The sequence below is a fragment of the Lutra lutra genome, chromosome 17, assembly GCF_902655055.1.
Source record: "Lutra lutra chromosome 17, mLutLut1.2, whole genome shotgun sequence".
Classification (NCBI taxonomy): Eukaryota; Metazoa; Chordata; class Mammalia; order Carnivora; family Mustelidae; genus Lutra; species Lutra lutra.
In genome coordinates, this window is record NC_062294.1 from 42,337,435 (window position 1) to 42,365,082 (window position 27,648).

The 27,648-nt window shown below is 43.3% G+C and overlaps 1 protein-coding gene across 3 annotated transcripts in view; it reads left to right on the forward strand.

The window, feature by feature from the left end:
* The window catches only part of GARRE1 (granule associated Rac and RHOG effector 1), an 83,524-nt gene that overhangs the window by 17,507 nt on the left and 38,369 nt on the right, over positions 1-27,648 (forward strand). For 2 of the 3 annotated variants that reach the window (XM_047710617.1, XM_047710616.1), the window contains exon 2: positions 11,713-13,004. In XM_047710617.1, coding sequence (XP_047566573.1) covers positions 12,510-13,004 — 495 coding nt within the window. In that variant the 5' untranslated portion in view covers positions 11,713-12,509. Of the gene's footprint in view, positions 1-958; positions 1,333-1,771; positions 1,827-11,712; positions 13,005-27,648 lie in introns of those variants that run through there. The other variant, XM_047710615.1, reaches the window with a different exon arrangement.

A 27,648-nucleotide genomic window follows, 5' to 3' on the forward strand; every position in this document is an offset into this window, starting at 1 on the left:
GATCTATCCCTGCATGGGGCTCCCTGCTCAGTGGGGAGCCTGCTTCTCCCTCTCCCACCGCCCCCTGCTTGTGTTCCCTCTCTTGCTGTGTCTCTCTCTGTCAAATAAATAAATAAAATCTTTAAAAAAAATACAAACTTCAAGTAATCCTCCTCTGTTTGGTTATGCCACCAATTTGATAGTTCAGGTTCATTTGTCTGCTTTTTATTTTTAGGGATTGCTTCCTTTTTTACTTATTTTTGTCTTTTTTTTTTTTTTTTAACGATTTTTATTTATTTATTTGACAGACAGAGACCACAAGTAGACAGAGAGAGAGGAGGAAGCAGGCTCCCTGTTGAGTAGAGAGCCCGATGCGGGGCTCGATCCCAGGACCCTGAGATCATGACCTGAGCGAAGGCAGAGGCTTTAACCCACTGAGCCACCCAGGCGCCCCAACTTACTTTTGTCTTTTAATTGTATAAAATATTTATCTGGTTCTAAAGATAAAACTATAAAGCAAGGTAGATTGAAAGAATTATGGCTTCCTTCCATGCCTTTGTTCTTCTGTATACCACGTAGGTAACATTTTTATTGGTTTTTGATTTATTCTTCCATTGCTTGTTTCAAAATATATAAGCAAATATGTGTACCCTATTCCACTATCATTTAATTTTTTCCCTTCTTTTTTACCTTAGCAATCAGAATTCTTATTTTTAAGAATTCTTTCTTGAATCCTGCTTCCTTTATGTTTGCTTGCTTTTGTTTTAAGGACGCATTATCTTATATCTCTCTAAGGATATCAGTTGGAATTTCTTTTCAAGGACCTAAAATATATGTTTCTTCTGGAGTCTGATCTGCTTTTCATCTTAGGTGTCCTTTATTGTCTTTTGGTTTTTTAGGGTTTTTTCCCTACTGTCTGGTGATCCTTATCAATGAAGAAGTGGGTTGATGATATAGGTAATTGAGAAAAGGTTCTTGTTTTTCCAACAGGCTTTTGTCTTGGTAAGAGTTGGTTGAGTGAATGACCAGGAGTGAGAAGTGTGGAGGAGATCAGGTTGATGAACCTATTTCCGACTCCTGATTTCTGTACCTGCTGACTCAGAGCTGGGCATTGATCCAGCTCCTCCAGGGAAAAGGGGCTCTGCCTCTCTGCCTGCCTTTGGCTTTGCATGTTCTGGGAAGTGTCTGGCTCTGCTGTGGTCTGTCATATCATATAATTCCCTCTGCTTTCTCTTCCAGAAAGTAGGCAGCGTTTAAAAAGACGGTCCCTCGGCCTTCTCATTTCTGTTATGTTGTGATTCCCTTGTGAATGTCTTTACTGTTAGGTCTTCAGGATTTGGGGCCAGTGGGAAGGTAAGTACATGTGCCTATTTCTTTAGCCTGTCATCCTGAAATGAAGCTACTTTGTGCCATCCTGTTGTGGTCAATAGGACTGCTCTTCATTCCCATTTTCTCTGTTGGCTTAATGCCTGAAATGGATTTAAAATTATTCTCTGTGTTCACAAATCATAGCTATCACATCATTGAAGCACGTGATGCCTCCTCCCCTAGGATACATAGTTTTCTACTCAGTTCAGGGATTGGGTGACTTTACAGGACCTTTGTCTATACTCTTCCAGACAAGCAGGGCTAACAAGGCTTGTTTACTTTCACTTATTGTGCGGAAATGATAATAACAAGATCATCAAATACACAGTGCTCAGAATATGCCAGATATTATTGTACGTGCTTTATGTGTATAAACTCATTGAACTCAATAACAGTAGTTACTGTTATTATCCCTATTTTACAGACGATGAAACTGAGGCACAGAGAGGTTAAAGAACTTGCCCAAGGTCACATAGCTGGTAAGTGGCAGAGCCAGGATCCCACCCAGTTAGTCAGCCCCTAGGGACACTCTCTTGTCCACAGTACTCTCTATAAAGGGAAGCTTTTCAGATTTTCTTAGGCTGACTAGACCACTTTTTATATCTTGTCAGTTATGGGTGTAAGAAAACCCTTTTATACTTAATCTTTGTCTAGTTTCAAGCATGTTCTTTGTTACTGTGTGAAATTGGATTGCTAATGATTTGGGTTGCAGAAAGGAATGTTTTAAATGACATAATCAGGTCTGACTTCAGTTTTAATCTATTAAGAATTTTAGCAAACTACTGTGGTGTTGGGAAAATGTGACTTATCTCCTAAAATGTCCTTTTTAGCTGTGTGTTTGTGACTCTTCAGGCAGCATTAAAACTTATGAATAAAGTACGTAAATCTTACAAGTCTTGGCTACAGCTAACTTCTGGGGTCCTCACAATGTATATGGATTCCACAGTGTATATGAATAATGGATCCATACATGATGAATATTTTCCCAGTGAAAATTCTTTTTAAGAAAATACAGAAATGTCCTTAGATGGATTGAACATATTTTAGCCCTTCAGGCCGATAAATATGGGGGGAAAGCATTAGGAAAACATTAAGCATTGGGAATAATCTGTGTTAAAAAAATAACAAAAGGGATAAGTCCAGGTGCTTCTGTGCAAGTTTGTGTGCATTTAAAACTTTTTTTTTTTTTTTTAAAGATTTTTATTTATTTGAGAAAGAGAGCGAGCATGAGAGGAGAAAGGTCTGTGGGAGAAGCAGAGCCTCTGTAGAGCAGGGAGCCCAATGTGGGACTTGATCCCGGGACTCCAGGATCATGACCTGAGCCAAAGGCAGTCGCTTAACCAACTGATCCACCCAGGTGCCCCATATAAAACTTTTTATTATGGAAATGTTCAGTCATACACAACAGTAGAGCAAATGATACGATGAATCTCATGTACCTATCACCCAGCTTTCAACAATTTTGTCAGGGGTGATGATCACTGCCATGAAGACAACTCCTTAAAATGGATGTCATCACCTTTTCTGCTTAGTATTTCTTGGCAGAATCCCATTTGAAAATGATAGAACTTGAATGGTATTTCAATTCCATGATATTTCCTTGACTTCAACATGGTCTAGTTTTATTACAGCAAAGATCAGCACAGGAGCAAACAGATCTGTTAAGAATAAGTAAAAACCAGTTTTCCTCTTCTTAAGGGGCTCGCATGTTCTCTCTGCCTGTGGAAGAACCCCACTAGACCACGGGACTTAAGCAGTCTCATGAGAAGCACTTTACCGTATATACAGGTTTTCGCTGAAGCACGGGGAGAATGGAGGGCAGGTGGTTCTTCACTGGAGCTCCAATTCCAAATTCATGGAGTGGAAGCGTTAGTGTTTTGGATATGTGTTTGACTAGGAGTGTTTTCTCCTCTGTTTCTCGAAAGAATCTGTGACCTTTTCCTCCGCACAACCTACTACTCCCCGCGGTGCATACATATGGCAAAGAACCATGGCCTGGGGCAGCCCACGTTCAGAATCTCCTGGCTTGTGGAAAGCAACTGCACAGACTCTGCATTACATGTTAACAGCCTCTCCCACGTGGAATCAGAATTGCCATCACTGCCAGGGCAGCGCAACACGCTACCTTCCCAGCCTCTCTTGTCCTTACCTTAGTACTGTGTGACTAAGTCTGGCCAGAGGGCCATGAGGGGAAGTGATGTGTGTCCCTTTCAGTGGGAAGCAGTCAAGAGTAGGTATGGGTTTCTTGTTTTGTGTTGGGGTGACTGGGAAACACAAGTCCCAGTCATGTCATAAGTTGAAGACAGGCTGCCAGACCCCCACTAAGCTGCATGGGAGCAAGAGTGATGTCCGTTAGGTTGGGCCGCTTGCTTCATGGGACCATCCCCATCGTCTGTAAATTGCCGGGCTTAGATTAGGGGGTCCTTGTGGGCCTTTTTGGCAGTGACACTTCTAGATTCTGGTTAGCAGCTTTCTCATGAAGTCGGAACAGGAGACTAAGGCTGGCATTAAAGGTGTCCCTGGGAGACTCGTTCTTTATTATGTACCTTTTCTGTTAAATGAGAAGTTACATAAGGAATATGGCAATGAAAGATGAAATATTTTTTAAGATAATACCTTTATTGAGATACAGTTCATATGTTTTAGTATTTTCAGAGTTGCGCAGCCATCACCAGGCTCTAACTTCAGAACTCTGTCATCAGTCCAAAAGGAAACCCTGTACCCGTTAGCAGTGATCCGCTTTCTGTCTCGGGATTTGCCTGTTCTGGACATTCCATATCAGTAGGGTCATATAATATGTGCCTCCTTGGGTCTGGCTTCTTTCACTTACACAGTGTTTTCAAGGTTCATCGTTGTAGTTTGTAGCAGTATTTCGTTCCTTTACATGTATGTGATACAAACGCATACACCACATCTGTTCACCAGTGGGTAGACATTGGCATTGTTTGTGTGTTTTGGCTACTAAGAACAATGTTCCTATGAACATTTATGTACAGGTTTTTATGTGGACGTGTAGTTTTCATTTCTGTTGAGTATGTACATAGGAATGGAATTGCTGGGTCATGAGGTAACACTACATTTAACATTTTGAGGAACTGCCAAACTGTTTTTCAGAAGTGTTATCCCAGGGGCGCCTGGGTGGCTCAGTGGGTTAAAGCTTCTGCCTTCGGCTCAGGTCATGATCCCAGGGCCCTGGGATCGAGCCCCTCATTGTGCTCTCTGCTCAGCGGGGAGCCTGCTTCCCTCTCTCTCTCTGCCTGCCTCTCTGCCTACTTGCAATCTTCTGTCTCTCAAATAAATAAATAAAAAATCTTTAAAAAAAAAAAAGTGTTATTCCATTTTACAGTCTTCTAGCAAGTTATGAGGGTCCCAGTTTCTCTACATCCTTGCTAATACTTGTTATCATCTTTTTGTTTGAAGTTTTTTTTTTTTTTAAGATTATTTATTTATTTATTTGACAGAGAGGGAGACACAGTGAGAGAGGGAACACAAGCAGGTGGAGTGGGAGAGGGAGAAGCAGGCTTCCCGCTGAGCAGGGAGTACGATGCGGGGCTAGAACCCAGGACTCTGGGATCACGACCTGAGCTGAAGGCAGACGCTTAACCACTGAGCCACCCAGGTGTCCCTGAAGTGATTATTTTTGATAAAGCAGCTATAATGCAACCAAATTTCATCAAATTTGAGACGCTTTTGGCCATTATTTCTTCAAATATTCTTTCTGTACCCTTTAAAAATTTTTATATTATTTAAATTGAATTAATTAACATGTATTAATGTATTATTAGTTTCAGAGGTAGAGTTCAGTGATTGTGCTTCCTCTCCCCTCATTATGGGAGTCCTGTTATATGCCTGACGGTGCCCCACAGGTCTCTGAGGCTCTTTTCTCTTTTCTTCATTCTTTCTTTGTGCTCCTTAAACTGAATAAGCTCCATTTCTCTTCAAGTTTGCTGACTTCTGCCTCAGCTCTGCTGTTGAACCACTTAGTGTATTTTTTTATTTCAGTTATATTTTTCAACTCCAGAATTTCTATTTTTTTAATACAATTTTTTTTAAAGATTTTTTATTTTATTTATTTGACAGAGATCACAAGTAGGCAGAGAGGCAGGCAGAGAGAGGAGGAAGCAGGCTCCCCGCTGAGCAGAGAGCCCAATGTGGGGCTCGATCCCAGGACCCTGGGATCATGTCCTGAGCCGAAAGCAGAGGCTTTAACCCACTGATCCACTCAGGCGCCCCTTAAATGCAATTTTTTATCTTTTATTAGTATTCTGTATTAACTGAGACAGCACTGTCATACTTTTAGTTCTTTTACATCTGCTACATGTATTTACATATGTTCTTTCAATGTATTTTTAAATTGCTGATTTTAAGTCTTTGTCTAGTAAATCCAACTTCCTCAGGAATTGTTTCTGTCGTTTGCTTTCCTATGTATGGGCCATACTTTCTTGTTTCTTTGCCAGTCTTGTGAATTTTACTTGAAAATTGAACATTTTATTTATTTATTTTTTTAAGATTTTATTTATTTATTTGACAGAAAGAGAGGTAGCAAGAGAGGGAACACAGGCAGGGGGAGTGGGAGAGGGAGAAGCAGGCTTCCCGCCGAGTAGGGAGCCCAATGCTGGACTCCATTCCAGGATCCTGGGATCACAACCCGAGCCAAAGGCAGACGCTTAACGACTGAGCCACCCAGGTGCCCTGAAAATTGAACTTTTTAAATGATATAATGGGGGAACTCTGGAAAGCAGATTTTCTCCCCTCTCCAGGTGAGTTCCATGTCCATTCAAATAGAGAAGTGGGATCTTCCAGGGAACCACCAGATAGGTCAAATAATGATGATTTCCTGGGAATGAAATTTTGAAGGCGCTCTAGCCCAGTTCTCCCTCTGGTGGCTGCCTGCCTTCTGGTTTTCACTGCAAATGCCACTGGTAGTTTTCAAGGCAATGGCAGAGTTAGAGAACAGGGAATGGAACTAGGTCAAGTTAAAATGCTATAAAGCTCACTATTCTTACTGAAATTCAACTCTTTTTCTAGAATAAATATTCCCTCAAATTGTTGCAAGTCTGCTAATTTCCAGAGTTTGGAAAAAGTTGGTTCTGACCATTTTTGCCAGTTTTCTTTTCTTTTCTTTTCTTTTCTTTCTTTCTTTTTTTTTTTTTTTTTGAGATTTTTGCTTGACTTTTTTATTTGATTTTTTATTTGATTTTTAAAGATATATTTGACAGAGAGAGACACAGTGAGAGAGGAAACACAAGGGGAGTGAAAGAGGGAGAAGCGGGCCTCCTGCTGAGCAGGGAACCCAATGCAAGGCTGATCCCAGAACCCTGGGATCACCACCTAAGCCAAAGGCGGACTCGTAACAACTGAGTCACCCAGGCGCCCCACATTTTTGCCAGTTTTCTTAACTGTTTTTTTTGGAAAAGAGAATTTTTGGAGGTGTTTACTCTGCCATTTTTTGATGACACCATTCCTCTCCCCTTCCTTTTCAGGCTTTTATTTTCATGAATCTGTTGTTCTCTTCCTAATAGTGAAATTGCAGTTTGGATTAGGTCTGAATCTTAGAGTTTGCCAAAGCTTTTAATCTAGGACTTTTTCTTATACCCCAAGTTAGTCATGTAAGCACATACATTTCAGAGTAGTGCGGTGCACATATTCTTGGCCCCACTGTTTTATTGAAAGGAAGGAAGGAGGTTTGATTGAGACTAGCCATTCCGTAATCTCTGTCTTGCTCCCTCCCAGGTCTTCCCCTCCTCCCACCCACAGTGCCACTCCACTTGCAATGACAGTTTCCCAACCCAAGCTTCCCTCCTTTCTTTGCTAGTTAACTCTTTGTTCTTTCCTTTTTTTTTTTTTAACTGAAGAATAACATAGGAAAGTACACAGATTATACTAACAATGTTTGATTTTTTACCTCCAAGTAAACATGCAGATGATCACCACCTTGGTTAGTCAGTAGCTACCCACAGTGCTGCAGATCTGCCCAGTAACCAGTGGGTCATTTTTCAGAAATAGCATATCAGACTTTTGTTCATCTATTCTAAAACATTTCTGGAGGCCAGTAGTATATATGTTTTCCTATTTCTCTTTTTTTATTGATACATAATACACATGCCATAAAATTTACCATTTTGGGGCTCCTGGGTGGCTCAGTCAGTTAAGCATCTGCCTTTGGCTCAGGTAATGATCCCAGTGTCCTGGGATTGGGCCCCACATCGGGCTCCTTGCTCAGCAGGGAGTTTGCTTCTCCCTCTCCTTCTGCTCCTCACCGCCCCCACCCCCACCGACTTGTGTGCCTGCTTACTCTCTCAAATAGATAAAATCTTTAAAAAAAAAATTACTATTTTAAAGTGTGAAATTCAGTGGGTTTTGTGTATTAACAAAATTGTATGACCATCACCACCATCTAATTCTAGAACATCCATATCACCCCAAGAAGAAACTCTGTGTTAACTAGCGGTCATTCCCCATTCCTTTCCTCTCCTCAACTCATGGCAGTCATTAATCTACTTTTATCTGACTCTGTGGTTTTGCTTTATCTGAAGGTTTGATGTCAGTGGAGTCTCACATTATATGGCCTTCTGTGTCTGGCTTCTTTCATTTATCATGTATTTTCAAGGTTCATCTACAGTATAGCATTAATCAGTATTTCATTCCTTTTTATGGCTGAATAATGCTGTATGACTACACCACTTTTTTTTTTAATCCATTTATCAGTTGATAGACATTTGGGTTGTTTGCATTTTTTGGCTGTTATGAATAATACCATGGACATTCATGTACAAGTTTTTCATTTATGATTGTATTTAGTTGTTACGTACAAGTTTTTATGTGAACCTGTTTTCAGGTTTCTTGGGTACATACTTAGGAGTGGAATTTTGGAGTCATATGCCAACTCTCTTGAACATTTTGAGGAACTGCCGAACTGCTTTTCACAGTGGCTGCGTCATTCCACATTCCTACCAGCAATGTACGAGAGTTCTAGTTTCTCCACAATGTTGCCCACATTTATTTGGTTTTTTGTTTTGTCTTTATTACAGCTATCCCAGCATGTATGAAATGGTTTTGATTTGTATTGTCTTGATGACCCACCCTGTTGTGTATCTTTTCATTTGCTTTTAAGATTTATTTTGGAGGAAGAGAGGGAGAGAACATGCAGACAGGAGAGGGGAAGAGAGAGGGAGAGGAAGAAAATCTCAAGCAGAATCCCTGCTAAGCATGGAGCTTAATGCAGGGCTCAATCTCAGGACCCTGAGATTATGATCTGACCTGAAACCAAGAGTCAGACACTTACCCGGCTAAGCCACCCAGGCGCTCCTTAATTAAGTTATTTTGTTGAATTGAATTTGTGTATTCTGGGTACTAGAACTTGAATAGTTGTATGGTTTTCCAATATATTTTTTAAAGATTTATTTATTTGAGAGAAAGAGCAAGCACATGTGCATGTGTGCTAGCAGGGGGAGAGGGAGAGAGAATCTCGAGCAGGCTCCCCATTGAGTGCAGAGCTCAGTGCGGGGTTCGATCCCAGGACCCTGAGATCATGACCTGAGCCAAAACCAAGAGTCCCATGCTTAACTGACTGAGTCACCCAGGTACCCCAGGTTTTCAAATATTTTTGTCCATACTATAGCTTGCCCCTTCCCCTTGATAGTGAACTTTGATGCACAAAATGTTTTTAATTTTTAAAAAATGATTTTATTTATTTATTTTTAGAGTAAGAGGATGAGCAGGGAGAGGGACAGAGGGCCAAGCAGACTTCTGCTGAGCATGGAGTCTGCCATAGGGCTCCATCCCGGGACCATGAGATCATGACCTGAGCTAAACTCAGATGCCCAAGCAACTGAGCCACCCAGGCACCCCAAAATATTTTTAATTTTGATGAAGTTCAATTCACCTATTTTTTGTTTGTTTGTACTTCGGATGCCGTATCTAAGAAACCATTGCCTAACCTAAGAGCACAAAGATTTTTCACCTGTGTTTTCTTCTGAGTCTCATAGTTTGAGTTCTTTCTTTTAAGTCTGATTCATTTTGAATTATTTTTTGCATATGATATAGGTAGGGGTCCACATTCATTTTTTGCATGTGGATATCTAGTTTTTCTAACACCATGTATTGAAAAACTATTCTTTACCCACTGAGTGGTTTTGGCATCTTTGTCTAAAATCAGTTGACCATAATTGTATGGTATATCCTGGACTCTCATTTATATTTCTTGATTTGTGTATCTTTCATGATGCAGTATGCCACTGATTATTACAGCTTTGTAGTAGGTTTTCAAATCAGGAGCTGTGAGTCCTCCAGCATCTTTTTTTTTTCTGGTATACATTTTGGCCATCATGGGTCCCTTGCATTACTGTATGAATTTTAGGATCAATTTGCCCATTTCCAGTAAAATGGTGGTTCACATTTTGATTTTGAATTTGTAAGTGAATTTGGTGACATAGTTTATTTTTAAGCATTATAAGTTTCATTCACATAAATTTTGGAAATACATAAAAGGAAGAAAAGTATAATGTTATGCTGCATTCTTTAAAATTAGGTCAGTATGTGGGTCTTACTCAGCCTTTTAGGACCAACTAACAGAGCGGTGGGAGTGGACTGTCAGGGCCAGAGGCAGCAGCGTGCAACACAGAAGAAGGAGTGTTCCTCAGGACCGCTCCAGATTCTCACGCCAGTCAGCTCAAGGCAATGGTTTTCTTTCACGAACTTCACACTTTCTGTATGAGCACCGTTCCTGTTGAGGTCTTCTGTTGTACAGCAGAATTTGTAAAGCTACATTGATTATAGTACAGCGTTTGGGTAGGGGTAGAGAAGATTTTGTTATTATCATAAATTTGAAAAAAGACCTTTTGGGGACAGATTTCTTACAAGTAGCCTTTTGATATGTTGTTTCACGAAAAGTTGATGAAATTCTTGTGAGTTACGAGTCCCTTAAGTGCAGAACTGCCAACGACAGCCCGCTGAGTTGCATTTCCATGCTCCCTGGGTTAGGGTTACCACACTTTTGGAGTATGTGTTTGTATCTCTCCCATCATGCTCTTTTAACCCCCCTGCTTTCCTGGGTTCCTTGTGCGATTATAGAGGCGTGGTAGGCGGCCATGATGGGTGACAACGTGTGACTTGCATTTTTTTTTTTTTTTAATCAAAAAGGAAGGTGGAGGGGCGCCTGGGTGGCTCAGTGGGTTAAGCCGCTGCCTTCGGCTCAGGTCGTGATCTCAGAGTCCTGGGATCGAGCCCCGCATCGGGCTCTCTGCTCAGCAGGGAGCCTGCTTCCTCCTCTCTCTGCTTGCCTCTCTGCCTGCTTGTGATCTCTCTGTCAAATAAATAAATAAAATCTTTAAAAAAAAAAAAAAAAAGGAAGGTGGAAGGGAAGAAAACCTAGTTGTCAATAAGTAGGCCAGACTATATTCAGCTAGCACGTGGTTTGAAGTTCAGTGTAGACTAAATATAACACTGAGTAAAATAGACTTGAACTCTTGTTATGTTTGGGAGAACAGAGAGTTCAGGCAAGTGGGAATCCTGACAGGAGCTCTGTGAGAAGAACCCCACAACTCCACTGTGGGAGGTATCGCCAGCTATAACTGGAGCTGTCCAGATGTTGCTCTTGGCACCTGTCCAGAGCCAGGGGTTCCACAGGAGCTACCCCTGGGGGTAGGAACAAGCACACCCTGCTAGGCTTCTTTCTCTTTGGACATCCAAAAGGAACCAGGGTGAGGGTAAGGAGAATCCTCCCTGCAGACCTCCTGTCAGCCACTCACTGCAGGCTCTGTTCGTGCACAGCACTTTGGCCAAGCTGGGAGTCCTGAGCAGACCCCATGCCATCCTGCTTCAGGGTCTTGCCATCTGTGGTGGTGCTTTGACCTGGGGAGCCCCACCCATCCCTTTTGCACTTGTCAAAACCTATCCCAAGGTCAAGGCCTCCCTCAGAGTAACATTTCCTTTATCACAACCTTCCCGATTTCTCCCTCTCTGTTCCAGTTCTTAAGTGTTAGGAGAGCTGTCGTTATTGGCGGCCCTCCCCACGATCTGGGTGCTCTCCTGAGCCTCTTGGGGATTTATGAGCTCTTTGAGGAGGAATCAAGGGTGTATGCCGAACACAAACTCAGGTCCAGGCCCCGCTCGCCTCAGCTTTGGAGTGGTTGGTGTGGAATCAGACCTTTTTCATTGCACTATTTTTGTACAGCTTGAGGAATTTTCTAGTAGTCGTCATGTCGTAGTTGGACTCTCACTGTCATACCTGCTTTGGTAAGGTTATAGATGATTTCTCACTTCAAGCCCACCTTTGTGGATTGTAGCATTTCAGGGGTTAATGTTTCAGAATTACTTCTCATCCTGTAATTTTCTTAACTTTATCTTATCCCCCCCCCCCCACAGGAAATGACTTAGAGGCCTTACAAATACATCTGCGAATTCTTGCTTCAGACTTTACAACTGAGGGCCAACCCAGTCTTGGAAGCACCTTTTATTACTGTTACAAGGAAACTGCTACCTCAGCAAACAGAAGGAAAGGAGGAGAAGACTTAGAATAACAAATGGCATTTTTAGGAAAAACACTTGTTTTCAGAAAACAGTAAAGGAAATTTGGAAATTTTTTGCATTGAGAAGAAGATTTGTGGGTGAATGGATTTGGCAGGCGGGCTCTGTCAAACTAACGCAGTGTTTGATCTTCCCTCCCAAGGACTTCGTGTGAAGTCACCGTACTGCTTTTTAAATCGCTGTTGATCAGCTTGTGGGTTTTGAGGCTCTAATTTTTCTGGTATACTGAAGATACATTATATTACATTTTTTAAAGTTAAGTTATTTTTCTGCCGTTGTAAATACGAGTATCGAAATATTCTTTTGCAAAGCAATGATAGGTAAACATTTTTGTCCACAAGCATATCTTTTTATTAAGAGAGTGGAATGCTAACAGTTCTTACACAGCATTTCAGACACACTTTTATTTTTTGGTCAGAGGTCCTCCCGCCTACCCTGAAAACATTCATCATCTAAACCTGTTGTTCTCCCACTGACGTTGGATCACATGGGCTCCTGCCTCATGGAAATGCCTTTTTCAAAACTTAGATTTGCAGAACTTCACTATTTTTATACCTAGCTACGGTCTCGGGGGGGAAAAAGAGGAATCCGAACCCTGCCCCGCCCGCGGTCCCTGGGACAGCTCCCGCTCCCGCATGTATTGCTGCAGCGCCCAGGACAGTAAAATGGACTATAAGCGGCGCTTCCTGCTTGGCGGGTCCAAGCAGAAGGTGCAGCAGCACCAGCAGTACCCGCTGCCTGAGCTGGGCCGAGCGCTGAGTGCTCCCCTGGCGTCAGCGGCCCCCACAGCTCCCCTGGGCAGTCTGACCGCCGCAGGCAGCTGCCACCATGCCGTGCCCCACTCCACTCCCATCGCCGACATCCAGCAGGGCATCTCCAAGTACCTGGACGCCCTCAACGTCTTCTGCCGGGCCAGCACCTTCCTCACGGATCTTTTCAGCACTGTGTTCAGGAACTCGCACTACTCCAAGGCCGCCATGCAGCTTAAAGACGTGCAGGAGCACGTCATGGAAGCGGCCAGTCGGCTGACTTCCGCCATAAAGCCGGAGATCGCCAAGATGCTGATGGAACTCAGTGCCGGGGCGGCAAACTTTACAGACCAGAAGGAGTTCAGCCTCCAGGACATTGAGGTAGAGTATCTTGTCTGTGATACTTGGGTAGGAGAATGTGTCCCAGAGGTAAGTGAGAGTGTCGTCTTCATGGCTTCCCAAATGGGAAGATGATCTCCCATCTTCTTTCTGTTGTTACTCTGTCCTTGGTGAGAAATGGGTTCTGAATTGCTCTCGACTCAAGTGGAGTAGGTTCAAAGACTGTGAAACAAACGAGCAAATCAGCCTGTACTTTATGTTCTTTACATTTTGAAAGTGAAACTTTATTTCCAAATAACATCCTGCTAAAAGTATCTAGTGGGGACTGAGATTTCGAAATATGATTATGAGCTTTGTGAATTGGCATTCTCTAGAACCACTGGTTTAATGTAGAAAGTTCACACATATTTACAGGATAAATTATTTTTCCACTTCTGCATTCACAGTTGTTCCCATTTGGTTGAGTCTGATTCTTCCTCAGTACATTTCTTAGGGTCTTTCATAATCAAAATGAAGTATCCTCCCTCTTTCAGGGCTCTAGGTTAGAATGTAAGATTAGAATATAGATTTTGTTCAGAATAAAGTTGACCTTTTTCCTTCCTTCATTTAGGAAATCATTTATTCAACTGCCAACTAATCTGCTAGATTAGTGTCACTGGTGTAACTGCTAAATTTTAAAAAATTATTGTTATCTTCTCAGAGAGTTCTTCTGAGTTTGATGTCTTGAGTCCTTGTACATTTTAGCAGCACATCAGAGGTTAATTTCCTGGATGCTAGGAGAATGTCTCTTTCCCATCCTGGGGCTGAATTTGATTTTAGGAAATCACGTCTGAGCCAACTCTGATGGCCTGGGTAGCTGAGCAAGCTAATTTATACTGCTGTGGGTTTAAGGGGGGGAATAGGTAAGCTGTTAAGTAATATGACTAATTTTTATCATGTTTAAAAGTGATTTTGAAGGTATTTCCAAGAGAATTTAGAACTATATTCGAGGGGCACCTGGTTGGCTCAGTCAGTAGAGCATGTAGTTCTCCATCCCAAGGTCATGAGTTCAAGCCCCAATGCTGGGCACAGAGCCTGCTTCAAAAAAAAAAAAAAAAAAAAAACCATACTTGAAAAGACACAGTATTATTGGTGTAAATTGGGGATCATCAGACTTTTTCTGTTTAGAGCAAATAGTAAATTCTAGGAATTGTGGACCACATGTGGTCTCTCGTATCTTCTTTTTTTAAAATAACCCTTTAAAAATGTAAAAACCAAGGGCACCTGGGTGGCTCAGTGGGTTAAAACCTCTGCCTTTGGTTCAGGTCATGATCCCAGGATCCTGGGATCTAGCCCCGCATCCCATCCCACTCTCTGCTCAATGGGGAGCCTGCTTTCTCCTCTCTATGAAGTCTGTCTGTCAAATAAATAAATTTTTCAAATCTTTACAAAAAAAAAAAAAGTAAAAACCAGTCTTACCTTGTGGACCTGTCTGTTGAACTGGATTTGGCCCATGGGCTGTTGTTTGCTGAACCCGCTGGTAGAACCTCCTTGGGTCATTCTGTTTTGAATCTATCCCAAGTATATTTTAAATTTCTGATTATTTCTATTATCACATTTTATATTTAGAGAAATTACCATTTTGAAGTGTTTTTAAAATGGCTTGTGTAAAGTGTTTTTGGAGTTAACACATGTAAAGCATGCACAAAGCAAATTTTTTTTTTAATGCACTTCTCAAAAAAAATTCAAAGGGTGAAACGTGAAACTGCTGACTTTCTCTCCCATCTTGTCCTGTTTCCCAAAACTGCTGATTTACTTTCCCATCCCTTTCCGTTTCCCAGAAGTGGCAGCCGTTAGCTGGCCGGCGTGTGCCATCCCAGACTACCATCTGGATACACACGTGCGCGTGCACAAGTGGACAGCTTTCGTTTCTGTTTGCTTTATGGAAAGGACTGCATTGTTCAGCCACCAGTGTGCCTGCCTGCTGCTTTGCAGAGATGTAGCAAGACAGCAGTTAGGGACTCTGCCCTCTCAGAAAGGGTTATAGGCTATTAGACCCAGCCTGTTAACAGCTCTCGTCCTGTCGTGATGTCAGCGCTTTCAGTTTTATTTAAAATTTCAAGCAAGAGTATTTGAAAAATAAGACTAAATGCTTTTATTTTAACCTGAACATCGTTGAGCTCTTTTTCAGGCCACGCTTCCAGGTGCTGGTGGAGACAGAGCTAGACATGCATGGCCTTTTGCATTCTCGCCCTGTCCGGCCAGCACCCTCGTTCCCCAGGTCGGGACCACTAGAACAGGATGAACCGACCCTGAGGACTGGGGGTTTTAGGAAGCCACTGGGCTGAAGTTGCCCCTCTCTTGGCCCTTCTGCTTTCTTGAGACCAGCATGGACCACTTGAGCTGAGAAGGAGAAATATTTCTAATTGATGTGGTTTGGAACTTTGACTTGGCTTTCGCCATTGAAATGTGATTAGGATAGCTGGAATATTACCATGTTTTTGTACATAATAGGCTAAACAGTCTTTGGAGGCTAGACTGGAAACTAAGTGCTTTGATGAGTTTTAGAATCTATGGGTGTATTCTGAGTTTCAAACAGCTGACTTATAAGTAAATTCTAAAATGTGATTGCCTAGTGTAGGCCTGCTTGCCTTTTCCACAAAGCAGTGTTTATTGTTTCTGGAATTTATGTGCTGCCATGGGCCAATAAGGGTCTCACTCTTAGAATATTCACCAGTTCAGATGGAATAGCTGGCCATTTGGGTTTTTCCCTGTTGGTTTTTTTAGGGTTTTATCAGGAGGGCCCTGAGAGACTCTAACGTTCATCCGTGGGGCCTAAAAATGCTGAACTTGACTGGCTAGGTATGGACCTCTGCTGAGGAGCTTATCCAGGGCTGTGAGTGAGGAAAGCCCTGAACTCAGTGTTCAAATAAGTGAACCCCCCCCCCTTTTTTTTTTTAAGATTTTATGTATGTATTAGAGAAAGAGAAAGAGCATGGGGCGCCTGGGTGGCTCAGTGGGTTGAAGCCTCTGCCTTCGGCTCAGGTCATGATACCAAGGTCCTGGGATCAAGCCCCGCATCGGGCTCTCTGCTCAGCAGGGAGCCTGCTTCCCTTCCTCTTTCTCCACCTGCCTCTTTACCTGCTTGTGATCTCTGTCTGTCAAATAAATAAATAGAATCTTTAATAAAAAAAATACAAAATAACACTTAAAAAAAAAAAGAGAGAAAGAGCAGAGCAGAGGGGAGGGGCCGAGGGAGAGGGAGAAACAGACTCCCTGCTGAGCAGGGAGCCTGACATGGGGCTCAACCCCCAACCAGAGGTAGATGTTTAACCAACTGAGCCACCCAAGTGCCCCTCAAATGCTTGACCATTTTAAACCTAAAAGAAAGCACTGATCCTACCTCTGGTGGGGGAGGGGCCAAAGATGCTTTTCATGTTCCTTACTTACAGTCAGGTTTGGGATGTGCTTATTGATCCCAGTGCATATCTCTAGGAATTCTGGTTGCTCATTCCATGCTCTGGAAAAGGCAGGTGTACATGGGTCCTGTCTTGTCTGTACTTGTTAGTGACTTTGCCCTTACCCTGCTGCTTCACCCTCACAATCTTACTGTTAAAATTAAACTTTGAGGGGGTGCCTGGGTGGCTCAGTGGGTTGGGCCGCTGCCTTCGGCTCAGGTCATGATCTCGGAGTCCTGGGATCGAGCCCCGCGTCGGGCTCTCTGCTCAGCAGGGAGCCTGCTTCCTCCTCTCTCTCTGCCTGCCTCTCTGCCTGCTTGTGATCTCTCTGTCAAATAAATAAATAAAATCTTTAAAAAAAAAAAATTAAACTTTGAGAGAGATGAGCTGTGACCATGGTGTTTCACTAGGTAACGGGCACCTGTGACACTGTTACAGGACATGGAGTCAGAAGATCTGGGTTTAGAAAATGACTCTATACTTCTTACCATCTGTCTGGCCTTGAGCAAATCTCCCAACTTCTCTAAGCCTCACTTTGCCCATCTATAAAATGGAATTATCGGGGCTCCTGGCTGTCTCAGTTGGAAGAGCCTAAGACTCTTGATCTTGGGATTGTGGGTTCGAGCCCCATGATGGGGTTAGATATTACTTTAAAAAAATATTTAAGAAATGAAATAAAATCAGGCACCTGGGTGGCTCAGTCGGCTAAGTGTCTGCCATCAGCTTAGGTCATGATCCCAGGGTTCTGGGATCCAGCCTGACATAGAGCTCCCTGCTTAGCAGAGAGGCTACTCCTCCTTCTTCCTCTGCCACTCCTGCTTGTGTGCATGCTCTCTCGCTCTCTTTCTCAAATAAACAAGTAAAATCTTTAAAAAATAAATAAAAATAAAAATTAAATAAAATGGAATTGCCACCCACTGTCCAAGTTCTTGTGATAATCTGATGTGGTTAGTGTGTCTGAAAGGCTGTACCCAGTTAGTTGCCATCAACATTCTTACTGCTTCCAACATGGCTTGAAAGTGCTGTGAGCCCTTCTTTGAAGTACAGAGCACAATTATGTATAAACCCAACATCAGAGAGAGATGTTGAGCAAGTTATTTATTTATTTATTTATTTTTTAAGTGAGAGCACGCTAGTGCAGGGTGATGAGGGTCAGGCAGAGAGGACGAGAATCTCAGGCAGACTCTGTGCTGAGCCTAGAGCCAGAGGCAGGGTTCAGTCTCACGACCCTGAGTTCATGACCTCCGCTGAAATCAAGAGTCAGATGTCTAACCTCCTGAGCCACCCAGGCACCCCAGTAAATTATTCTTGTAACTGAAACCCTTTTAGGTGGAAAAAATTACCACTCCCAGGACATTTGCTCTGCTCATTTCTATCCTGGTTCTTGAAGTAGGCGCCTCCCTTGTAAGGCAGCAGCAGTATTTCCTGCCTAATGTAGGAACTGCCAGGGCCTTTTCATCATAAAAGCCAAGGGGACCTTGTGCCTGGAATGGGACATCGGAGTAGGGAGTGGGGTATCCGGCAAATACACTTGGAGTAATGAAGAACCTTTGGGTAAGCCAGGTGACAGTTTATGTAGGATTTGTCCTAGTCTGGATTTATAGAAAATATATGGGGGCATCTGGGTGGCGCAGTTAAGGAAGCGTCTGAGTCTTGGTTTCTGCTTGGCTCATAATCTTGGGGTCCTGGGATCAAGCCCCACATCGGGCTTCACTCTCAGCATGGAATCTGCTGGAGATTCTCCCTCTCCTTCTGCCCCTCCCACCTATCTGCTCGCTTACTCTCTCTCTCTCTCTCTCTCTCTAATAAATAAGTAAATCTTCACAAAAAATACACAGTTTATTTGTATATGAACTGGGATTTTGTCAAAATAGGAAATGTGATCACAATTAATTGCTTCATGGGAATTCCTTTGTATAAGTCTCAAACTGTCAGTCCAGCCAGAATGTGAATTCAGGAAAAATAGAGTTTCCCAGGGGCACCTGGGTGGCTCAGTGGGTTAAGCCTCTGCCTTCGGCTCAGGTCATGATCTCAGGGTCCTGGGATTGAGCCCCACATCAGGCTCTCTGCTCAGCAGGGAGCCTGCTCCCCCCTCTCTCTCTGCCTCTCTGCCTACTTGTGTTCTCTGTCAAATAAATAAAATCTTAAAAAAAAATATGGTTTCCCATACTGAATTCGTTCTCTATACAAAGCGTTGAATACTCTACCCACACATTTTTTTAGAAGTAGACTGCATGGGACCTGCTGTCTTTTCTCTGAGTCTAGGAGCACTTCCATTGGTCGTAGTTAGGTGGTTGTTAATTCCAGTGTTCCTGTAAAATGCCAGGCTGGCTAAATTGAGTGGCTGATTTCTCTTTGATTTTTATCTACCTCAGTATCATTTGTCAGAGAAATCTGTTATTCTTTTCAGTTAAACCATGTAGTTTGTATTAAAGCAGTATAGACAGCCCTGTAACGTGGTTTTCTATTCATTCGAAAGTCACAAATATCTACCTCTTTTCACAAGCATCTGTCACTTGTCTTAAATGAAATTCTTTTTCAGTAGAAATGTAAGTAAAAGAATCAGACTGGCTCGTGATTCTTGCCTTCATTCCACGGATAGTCATTGCACACTTTATTTGTACCAGGTACTATCCCAAGTACAAAGCCTACGGTAGTGAGCAAGATGGAAATTCCTCCTTCGGGTAGATGAAAGAGGACTACAGTCTTAGATAAGAGGATTAGAAAAGGCATCACTCAGGGCAGCTGGGTGGCTCTGTCATTGGGCAGCTGCCTTCAGCTCAGGTCATGATCCCAGAGTCCTGGGATCGAGCCCCACATCGGGCTCCCTGCTCCGCAGGAGGTCTGCTTCTCCCTCTCCCGCTCCCCCTGCTTGTGTTCCCTCTCTCGCTGTCTCTATCAAATAAATAGGTAAAATCTTTAAAAAAAAAAAAAAAAGAGAGAAAAGAAAGAAAAGGAAAAGGCATCATTCAGGTGACATTTGAATCGTTAAAAAACAAAATTCAACTGAGTAAATATTAAAGATTTTATTGGCTCTGTTCAGCTGTTCATGAGTCGGGCAGCATCCCATCTAGCAGACAGAAAGGAATTCCAACGAGCTGTTCAAAATAAAAGGTCTTGGGGTGCATGGGTGGCTCAGTTGTTAAGCGTCTGCCTTTGGCTCAGGTCATGATCCCAGAGTCCTGGGATCGAGCCCCGCATTGGGCTCCCTGCTCAGTGGGGAGCCTGCTTCTCCTTCTCCCACTACACCTGCTTGGGTTCCCTCTCTCGCTGTCTCTCTCTGTCAAATATATAAATAAAATCTTAAAAAAAAAAAGAATAAAAGGCCTTTATAGCCAAAAAGCAGGAAAAGAAAGTTTCAAGCAGAGTGGATTGGTTTGGTGAAGACCACCTTCCTGTAGGAGAGGGAAGGCGTCTCTCCAGGTAATCTCCAGGATTACCTGACTAGGTCATTCCAGTTGACAGGTTACAGGTTTCATTCCTGGGGGAGGCTGAAACTGCAGTTCCGTTAAGTGTTAAGTCTTGGTTTGCTGATGTGGGGCTTAGCAGAAGAGACTCCTCTGGAACTTCTTGTTTCTGTTTTTGAATAAAGACCTGAAGGAGGTCAAGGAGTAAACCCTGTTGATAACCAGGAGCAGGAGCCCAGGCAGAGGAAAGAGCTACTGCGGAGTTTTGAGGCCAGATGAACTGAGTGTTTAGAGAGCGGAGAGGATCTGTTGTGGCTGAAGCCGCAAAAGGGAGAGTACTGGGGGTGGGCTCAGCCTTTGTGGAGGGCAGACAGCAGGACAGGATCCCTGTGCAGTGAGTGGTGCTGTCACTTCTCCCCCTGGCCTCCTTTACCCTCTGACTGCTCCGGGCTCTGGTCTCACGCTGGGGCCTCAGGGTTGGAAGGGTGTGGCCCTCTGGGCAATTGCTTTGCCTTCCAGAAGCTCAGGGCATCTACAAGGATCCCAGGAGTTGTAGTTCTTTAAGGGGACTATATTTTATATGTTCTGGCAAACTCAGTGGCTTTTCAAGTATCATCACCTTGTAAATGGGCAGGCAGAGTTTAAATCAAATCTTCATGTAGTTGAACCTTGGCTTCCAGTTTGATGCACTTACAGATGTCTTTTGTACCTTGTAATTACCTGAGAATCTGTTTGAAATAATTGATTTGTGACCACTGACTGACTTTTAAGAACCTTAATTCATAAGAATCAAATAATTTATTTTGGGTAGATATATGCCAGAAATACTGTAAAGCAACAGTAATGGAAAATATTAGGGATGGATTCAAAATATGATTTTCATTAACCTGAATGGAATTAAATTAGCATGTTCCTTTTTTTTTTTTTTTTTTTTTTTTTTTTTGCCTAAAGGTAAAATTCAGTATTACTTCTTTCTTTCCTTTCTTGTTTTGACTTGTAGATCTTCCATAATAGATTGTGGAGTAAATATTTCCTAACTGTATGTGCCAAATGAAAATCCAAGTTGCTATTAATCAGAAACTGAAGTTCACTTCATAAAAAGCTTATATAGTTGTAGTTTTCAGGATGTTGCTAATTTCTAGCCACTCTTTTTGGCTTATTCTTTTATTGAGGTGGCTCTTCTATTATCTAAATTGTCTTCAGATTTTAGCCTTTAGAAGAACCTATAATTTAAGCAGTTAGAATTTGCGTGATTTTGTAAACTTCATTGTGGAACAACAAGATTCACTGCCTGCCCAGCCCATTCTGTGTGGGTGGAAGCCACTGCGGCCAGAGGGCATCTGCCACTCTGGAGGCATTGGATCCTTTGATTTTGACTGGCCAAGACACACTGTGCAACCACCTCATGATTCTGAAAATTGCTAATTAAAAGAAAAATAAGGAATTAAGCGAATTTCCTGCTTCTCTTGTACAACTGTTTTTCAGGGTAACCAAATAGCCCTAATGGATGGGGGAAGTTTCTTCTGTTTAAAAGAAACTAAGTATTCTGTGTAGAAGGGATGATACAATTAGGAAAATCACCATTTTGCACACCATAATGAATTGACTGACTCAGGCAAGTGGTAAACCAGGAGGATAAAACCAGTTGATAAAAGGTCATTGGGGAAACAAGATGGGATATGGAGGGAGACAAACCATAAGAGACTCTTAATCTCACGAAACAAACAGGGTCGCTGGGGTTGGGGGAAGGGATAGAGCAGCTGGGTGATGGACATTGGGGAGGGTATGTGCTAGGGTGAGTGCTATGAAATGTGTAAGCCTGATGATTCACAGACCTGCACCCCTGGGGCAAGTAATACATTATATGTTAATTTAAAAAAGTTAACATTAGGGATCAGGGAAAAAAATGTCATTGGGTAAGTTCATAAGGGAAAGATCAGACGTTTTCCACCCAAATCCATTGGTCCACCTCAGCATCACTGAAAGTTAGGCCACCAGTTAGTTGATCATGAATCCTAAGAACCACATAGTACCCCATAGTATATTCTTCTATTTTTCCCCTCTCCCCAGGGTGGGAGGGGACTTGAAATAATCTCATTGATCCTCTAGAACAAATTCCCAGTCTAAGTGAAGTAAGTGTAGTGGAGCAAATCATAGAATACGACAAGGAAGCCGTTAGACAAGTCAGAATGTAGCATATTCTATAGGCAGTTGACCTGATTTGTTTAATAAAGTCAAATAGCATGAGGAAAAAAAAAAGAGAGAGAGAGAATGCGGTAGAAGGCATCTAAAAACAGAGTTAAGAGATATGACAACCAGGGGTGCCTGGCTGGCTCAGTCAGAAGAGCATGCAACTCAATCTCAAGGTCATAAGTTTGAGCCCCATGTTGGGTGTAGAGATTACTTAAAAAAATAAATATTAAAAAAATATATATATGCATATATATATATATAAAGAGATATGACAACCAAATAAGATGAGCTTTTGGGGATTGAAATTCAAACAAAAGTACATTTAAAAAAATACATTTCAAAAAATAATTTGGGGGGTTGCCTGGGTGGCTCAGGGGGTTAAAGCCTCTGTCTTCAGCTCAGGTCATGATCCCAGGGTCCTGGGATGGAGCCCTGCATTGGGCTATCTTCCCAGCAGGGAGCTTGCTTCCCTGTCTCTCTCTCTCTCTGCCTGCCTCTCTGCCTGCTTGTGATCTCTGTCTGTCAAATAAATAAATAAAATCTTTAAAAAAAATAATTTGGGGGCACCGGGGTGGCTCAGTGGGTTAAGCCACTGCCTTTGGCTCAGGTCATGATCTCAGGGTCCTGGGATCGAGTCCCGTATTGGGCTCTCTGCTCGGCAGGGAGCCTGCTTCCCTCTCTCTCTCTCTCTGCCTGCCTCTCTGTCTACTTGTGATCTTTCTCTGTAAAATAAATAAATAAAATCTTTAAAAAAAATAATTTGGGGGGCGCCTGGGTGGCTCAGTGGGTTAAGCCGCTGCCTTCGGCTCAGGTCATGATCCCAGGTCCTGGGTTCAAGCCCCACATCGGGCTTTCTCCTCAGCGGGGAGCCTGCTTCCTCCTCTCTGCCTGCCTCTCTGCCTACTTGTGATTTCTCTCTGTCAAATAAATAAATAAAATCTTTAAAAAAAAATAATAATAATAATAATAATTTGGGAAGTTTGAACATGTACTAGGTCTTGATTGATTGGGATTTGCTTCAAAACATTCCAGGGGTGCCTGGGTGGCTCACTGGGTTAAAGCCTCTGCCTTCGGCTCAGGTCATGATCCCAGGGTCCTGGGATCGAGCCCCGAATCGGGCTCTCTGCTCAACGGGGTGCCTGCTTCCTCCTCTCTCTCTCTGCCTGCCTCTCTGCCTACTTGTGATCTCTGTCAAATAAATAAATAAAATCTAAAAAAAAAAATTCCAGCAGTAAAAGGTGGTGTTGGGGAGAAGGGTGAAAAAAAAACATGGCAAATGTTAGTGGTTATTGAAGCTCTTTGATTGGTATATGAGGGTTTGTTATACTCCTTTTGTGTTTGGATATTTTCCAAGTTTAAAAAAAGGGAGCGAGAAACTTTTTTAGGAGGAGTGTATCAGGAATAACCCGTAAATGATTCCATCCCGTGGAGGATTTGTGCATATAAAGTGGTCTTGTAACAGAACTCGGAGTGTTTAGGAAGACTCTTCTGTTTTCTGTCTACTCACAGAATAGTCCACTTCTGGCACTTCTGATCACCAAATGTGTGATGTGGGGTAAGGGTGGTTCTCATGCCAGGCAGTTCTGGGTCTATTTTGACGCTCTTTCCCTGAAGCTAGGATCAGACCCCACAGTTTAAGGGCTCAGCCCCAAAGGAGTGTCCTCCTCCCCTTTAGACACCAATTTCAAGGCCAGGGTGTTTATTACCCATGCTTCGTACCAACTGGCTATAAAGCAGAGTATCTCATGACCCCCACCATGGGGTTCCCTTAATTTGCTAGAGCAGCTCACAGAACTCAGAAAAACACTTTACTTACTGAATTATAAAAGGATATAACTCAGGAACAGCCAGGTAAAAGAGATGCGTAGGGCAAGGTATATGGGAAGGGGCAGCAGCTTCTGTGCCTTCCAGATACACGGCTGTCCTCGCACCTCCACGTGTTCACCCACCCAGAAGTCCTCTGAACCCTCCTTTGGGCTTTCTCAAGGCTTCATTCTATGGCTGTGATTGATTTGATTGTTGGCTATTGGTGAATGATTGGACCTCTAACCCCTCCCATTCCCAAAGGGGTGGGCCTGAAAGTTCTAAATCTCTAATCGGTGGTTGGTTCCCCTGACAATTAGCTGCCCTTCTTAGGGCTTTTCTCAAAAGTCACCTCATTGACATAAACTCAGGTCTGGTTTAGAGAGGCTTGTTATGAATAACAAAACACATTTTATTGCTCTTTTTTTTTTTTTAAGATTTTATTTATTCGACGAGACACAGTGAGAAGGAACACAGCAGGGGGAGTGGGAGAGGGAGAAGCAGACTTCCTGCCCAGCAGGGAGCCTGGTGCTGGGGCTCAGTGCCAGGGCTCAATGCCAGGGCTCGATGCGGGGCTCGATATGGGGCTCGATCCCAGGACCCTGGAATCAGGGCCGGAGCCAAAGGCAGATGCTTAACCAGTGAACCACCCAGGCGCCCCACACTTTATCTCTCTTATCACACAGAAAATTCCAAGGGTTTTAGGAGCTCTGTGCCAGGAACCTTGGAAGAAGACCGAAGTAGGTATTTCTTACTGTAAATCACAATATCACAGGAAGTATTATTGAGGGAGTTGTAGTGATAAAAAGAAAAGCAGATATATTTCAGAAAAACGAAGAAAATAAAAGTGAATCTAGGAAGAAAATGAGAAAAGAGAACCTACCCCATCCCCCGGGCAGGACCCCCCAACAAGCAGGTAGGAGTGCTCCTAATTTTGGTAACTGAAATGGCAATGTTGCTTTCCTTTAGGAGGAGAAGACTTAAAATTTCATATTTGCTAAAAAGATATGAGTGGCCGTAAGGGGAGTACTAGGTTTGGTGGGTTAATTAGAAGGAGACAGAAACAAAAGAGTTTCATGGAGTGTAATTTTATTTTATTTATTTCTTTATTTTTTTAAAAAAGATTTTATTTATTTATTTGACAGAGATCACAAGTAGGCAGAGAGGCAGACAGAGAGGAGGAAGTAGGTAGGCTCCCTGCTGAGCAGAGAGCCCGATGTGGGGCTCGATCCCAGGACCTTGGAATCATGATCTGAGCTGAAGGCAGAGGCTTTAACCCACTGAGCCACCCAGGCACCCCGTGGAGTGTAATTTTACATAGAACTAGGTTTCCTGAATTATTCTTTACTCTGAATGTTTATGGTTACTGGTCAGCTTGTGAGATCTCACAGGATTAGATAATAGCCTGTTTTGGCAGCCTCCCTTGTCTTTACAAATCAAGATTCTGAATGTGTGTTAAATGACATTTGCCTGCAATCCTGGGACCAGCCTAGACAGGGCTTGTGTCTTCTGCCCCTCCACTGCCTCAGGCCCTTGCGCTCACTTGCCGTGTCCATTCCTCTGTGAGACTGCACTTCCTGGCCCTCCAGCTAATGCTGACATACCCAGAGCCAGAAAAGTAGAAAGAGCCTGATGTGAACGAACCCCCGTGAGTTCCTGCTCACTGCAGGACGCCTCCTGAGGCCTCACCAGCCCCTGGAGAAGACCTCAGTCCCTTGGTCAGCTTTCCTCTTCACCTAGCTGCTGCCACCCCCCTTCCTGGAGAAAATACCCAACAGCTGGCAGCAAGCTGGCCGAGCTGAGTGAGGACAGTCCAGAGTGCTCCAGGCTGGGGGCGCCTGGGTGGCTCATAGTCTTAATGTGTTGATGCAGGTAACCGCAAATAGACACGCACACAGAAACGTACAGGGAAAATACATCTTTTTATTCCCTTACGCATATCTCTAAACAGAATACCTATTCGCTACCTACTGGCTCTTAGTTTAAAAGAATAAGAGTACAGGTATAATAAGTGTTATACCTGATTGTTCATTCATGAGTGTTTTGCTTACAGGAAAGCCTTGCGTGGTTCGTAGACTTCCTTTCTCCACAGTAGGTGTGATCTCCCCTATGCCTGTTGGTGTTGTCACCCTTAAAGTCATCTCAGGGTTTGCAGCTGGTGTCTGTGGGCTGGTGGGAGAAGAGCTGTCCAGGGAAGGAAAGCAGGAAGAGTTTGGGGGGAAAGAATCAGATGTCATTTGCACAAAGTTACTGGTACTTTTGATGCCCTCAGCCCTGTAGTCACCATGCTGTTCCTGGCTTGGCTTTTTTTTTTTTTTTAAGATTTATTTATTTATTTGAGAGATAGAAAGCTCATGTGAGCAGGGGGAGAGGTTGAGAGAGCAAAACCTCAACCAGACTGCACTGAGCACAGAGCCCAACACAAGGCTCAATCCCAGGACCCCGAGATCATCATGACCTAAGCTAAAATCAAGAGTCAGACGCTCAACAGACTGAGCCACCCAGATGCCCCTTGACTTGGCACTTTTATGTGGAGGGTAGCAACTGCTTCTTCAGCAGATATGCAGGAGGGATTGTCTACTGTACACCAGGCACTGAGAACGCAACAGAGAGCAAAACGGAGATCCTACCTTCACCCAGCTTAGCCTCTAGGTGGGGAAGTAGGCACAAAAAACCAAAACAATAACAACAGTAAAAAAACACGTGCAAAGGTAATGTCAGGTAGTGGGGGGTTGCTGTGAAGCAAAACGAAGGATAAGGGAAGAGAGAGAAAGAGGAAAGGATGGACTCTTGAGCAAAGTCTGTGAGAGCAACAGCCGTGTGAATTCCAGGAGGAAGTATGCTCCAGATAGAGTAGTAGTCTATTCGCCACTGGGTCAGGGTGGGCTGTCCCTCAGAGGACACTTGGCAGCGTCTGGAAGTATTTTCAGTTGTCACAAAAATGACATCCCCCAGTTTTTTCCATGCTAGGGATAGGGTAAGAGGAGTCTTCCTCATTGAGAAGAACTTGACTCTTACCCCAGAGGACTCAAAGTGGTTTGAAGGAGCAGGTTTGAATTTGCATGCTAGGAAGTTAGAATTTTACTGACTCACTGTATATTTGGAGGACAAATTTTTGCCATCTCTGAAGACCTCAGTTTCCCTCTCTGCTTCTTTTGTTTTTAAGATTTTATTTATTTATTTGACAGACAGAGATCACAAGTAGGCAGAGAGGCAGGCAGAGAGAGAGGGAAGCAGGCTCCCCACTGAGCAGAGAGCCCGATGTCGGGCTCCATCCCAGGACCCCGAGATCATGACCCAAGCTGAAGGCAGAGGCTCAAACCACTGAGCCACCCAGGCCCCCCTCCCTCTCTGCTTCTGACCACTATCCCAACCTTCCTATCCCACACACGTACACCCATGGTGGGATGGTGTTTCTTGCAGGAAGTATAGAACAGTAGGTAACCAGACTCAGGCCCCAGCTCATGAAAGAAATAAGTTTGCAGGAGCACAAAGCTCTTCGATTTGTCTGATTTTCCATTCAGATTTATTTGGAGAAGGCAGAATCTTGGTATTTCTCTCCTCATAGCCTGTCAGGTTGTATTTCAGTCCTGCAACGGAACAGAAGTGTGGCTGCTCAAAAGCTCCCCTCTGCTGCCTTACTCGTGCTCTCCTGCGGCTCTTCATCTCTCAGAAGTCACCCTAGGAGGAAAGGATTGCCCTCTTTTTGCTTTAACAAGAAAAACAGTAACGATTTGAAAATGTATTCCAAACAGTATGATCCGAGAGGCTGTGGTTACCGCACCTCCCGCCAGTTCTGCTGGCATCTCTCCAAGACCAGGGATGCTGCTGACAATGCACAGCCTC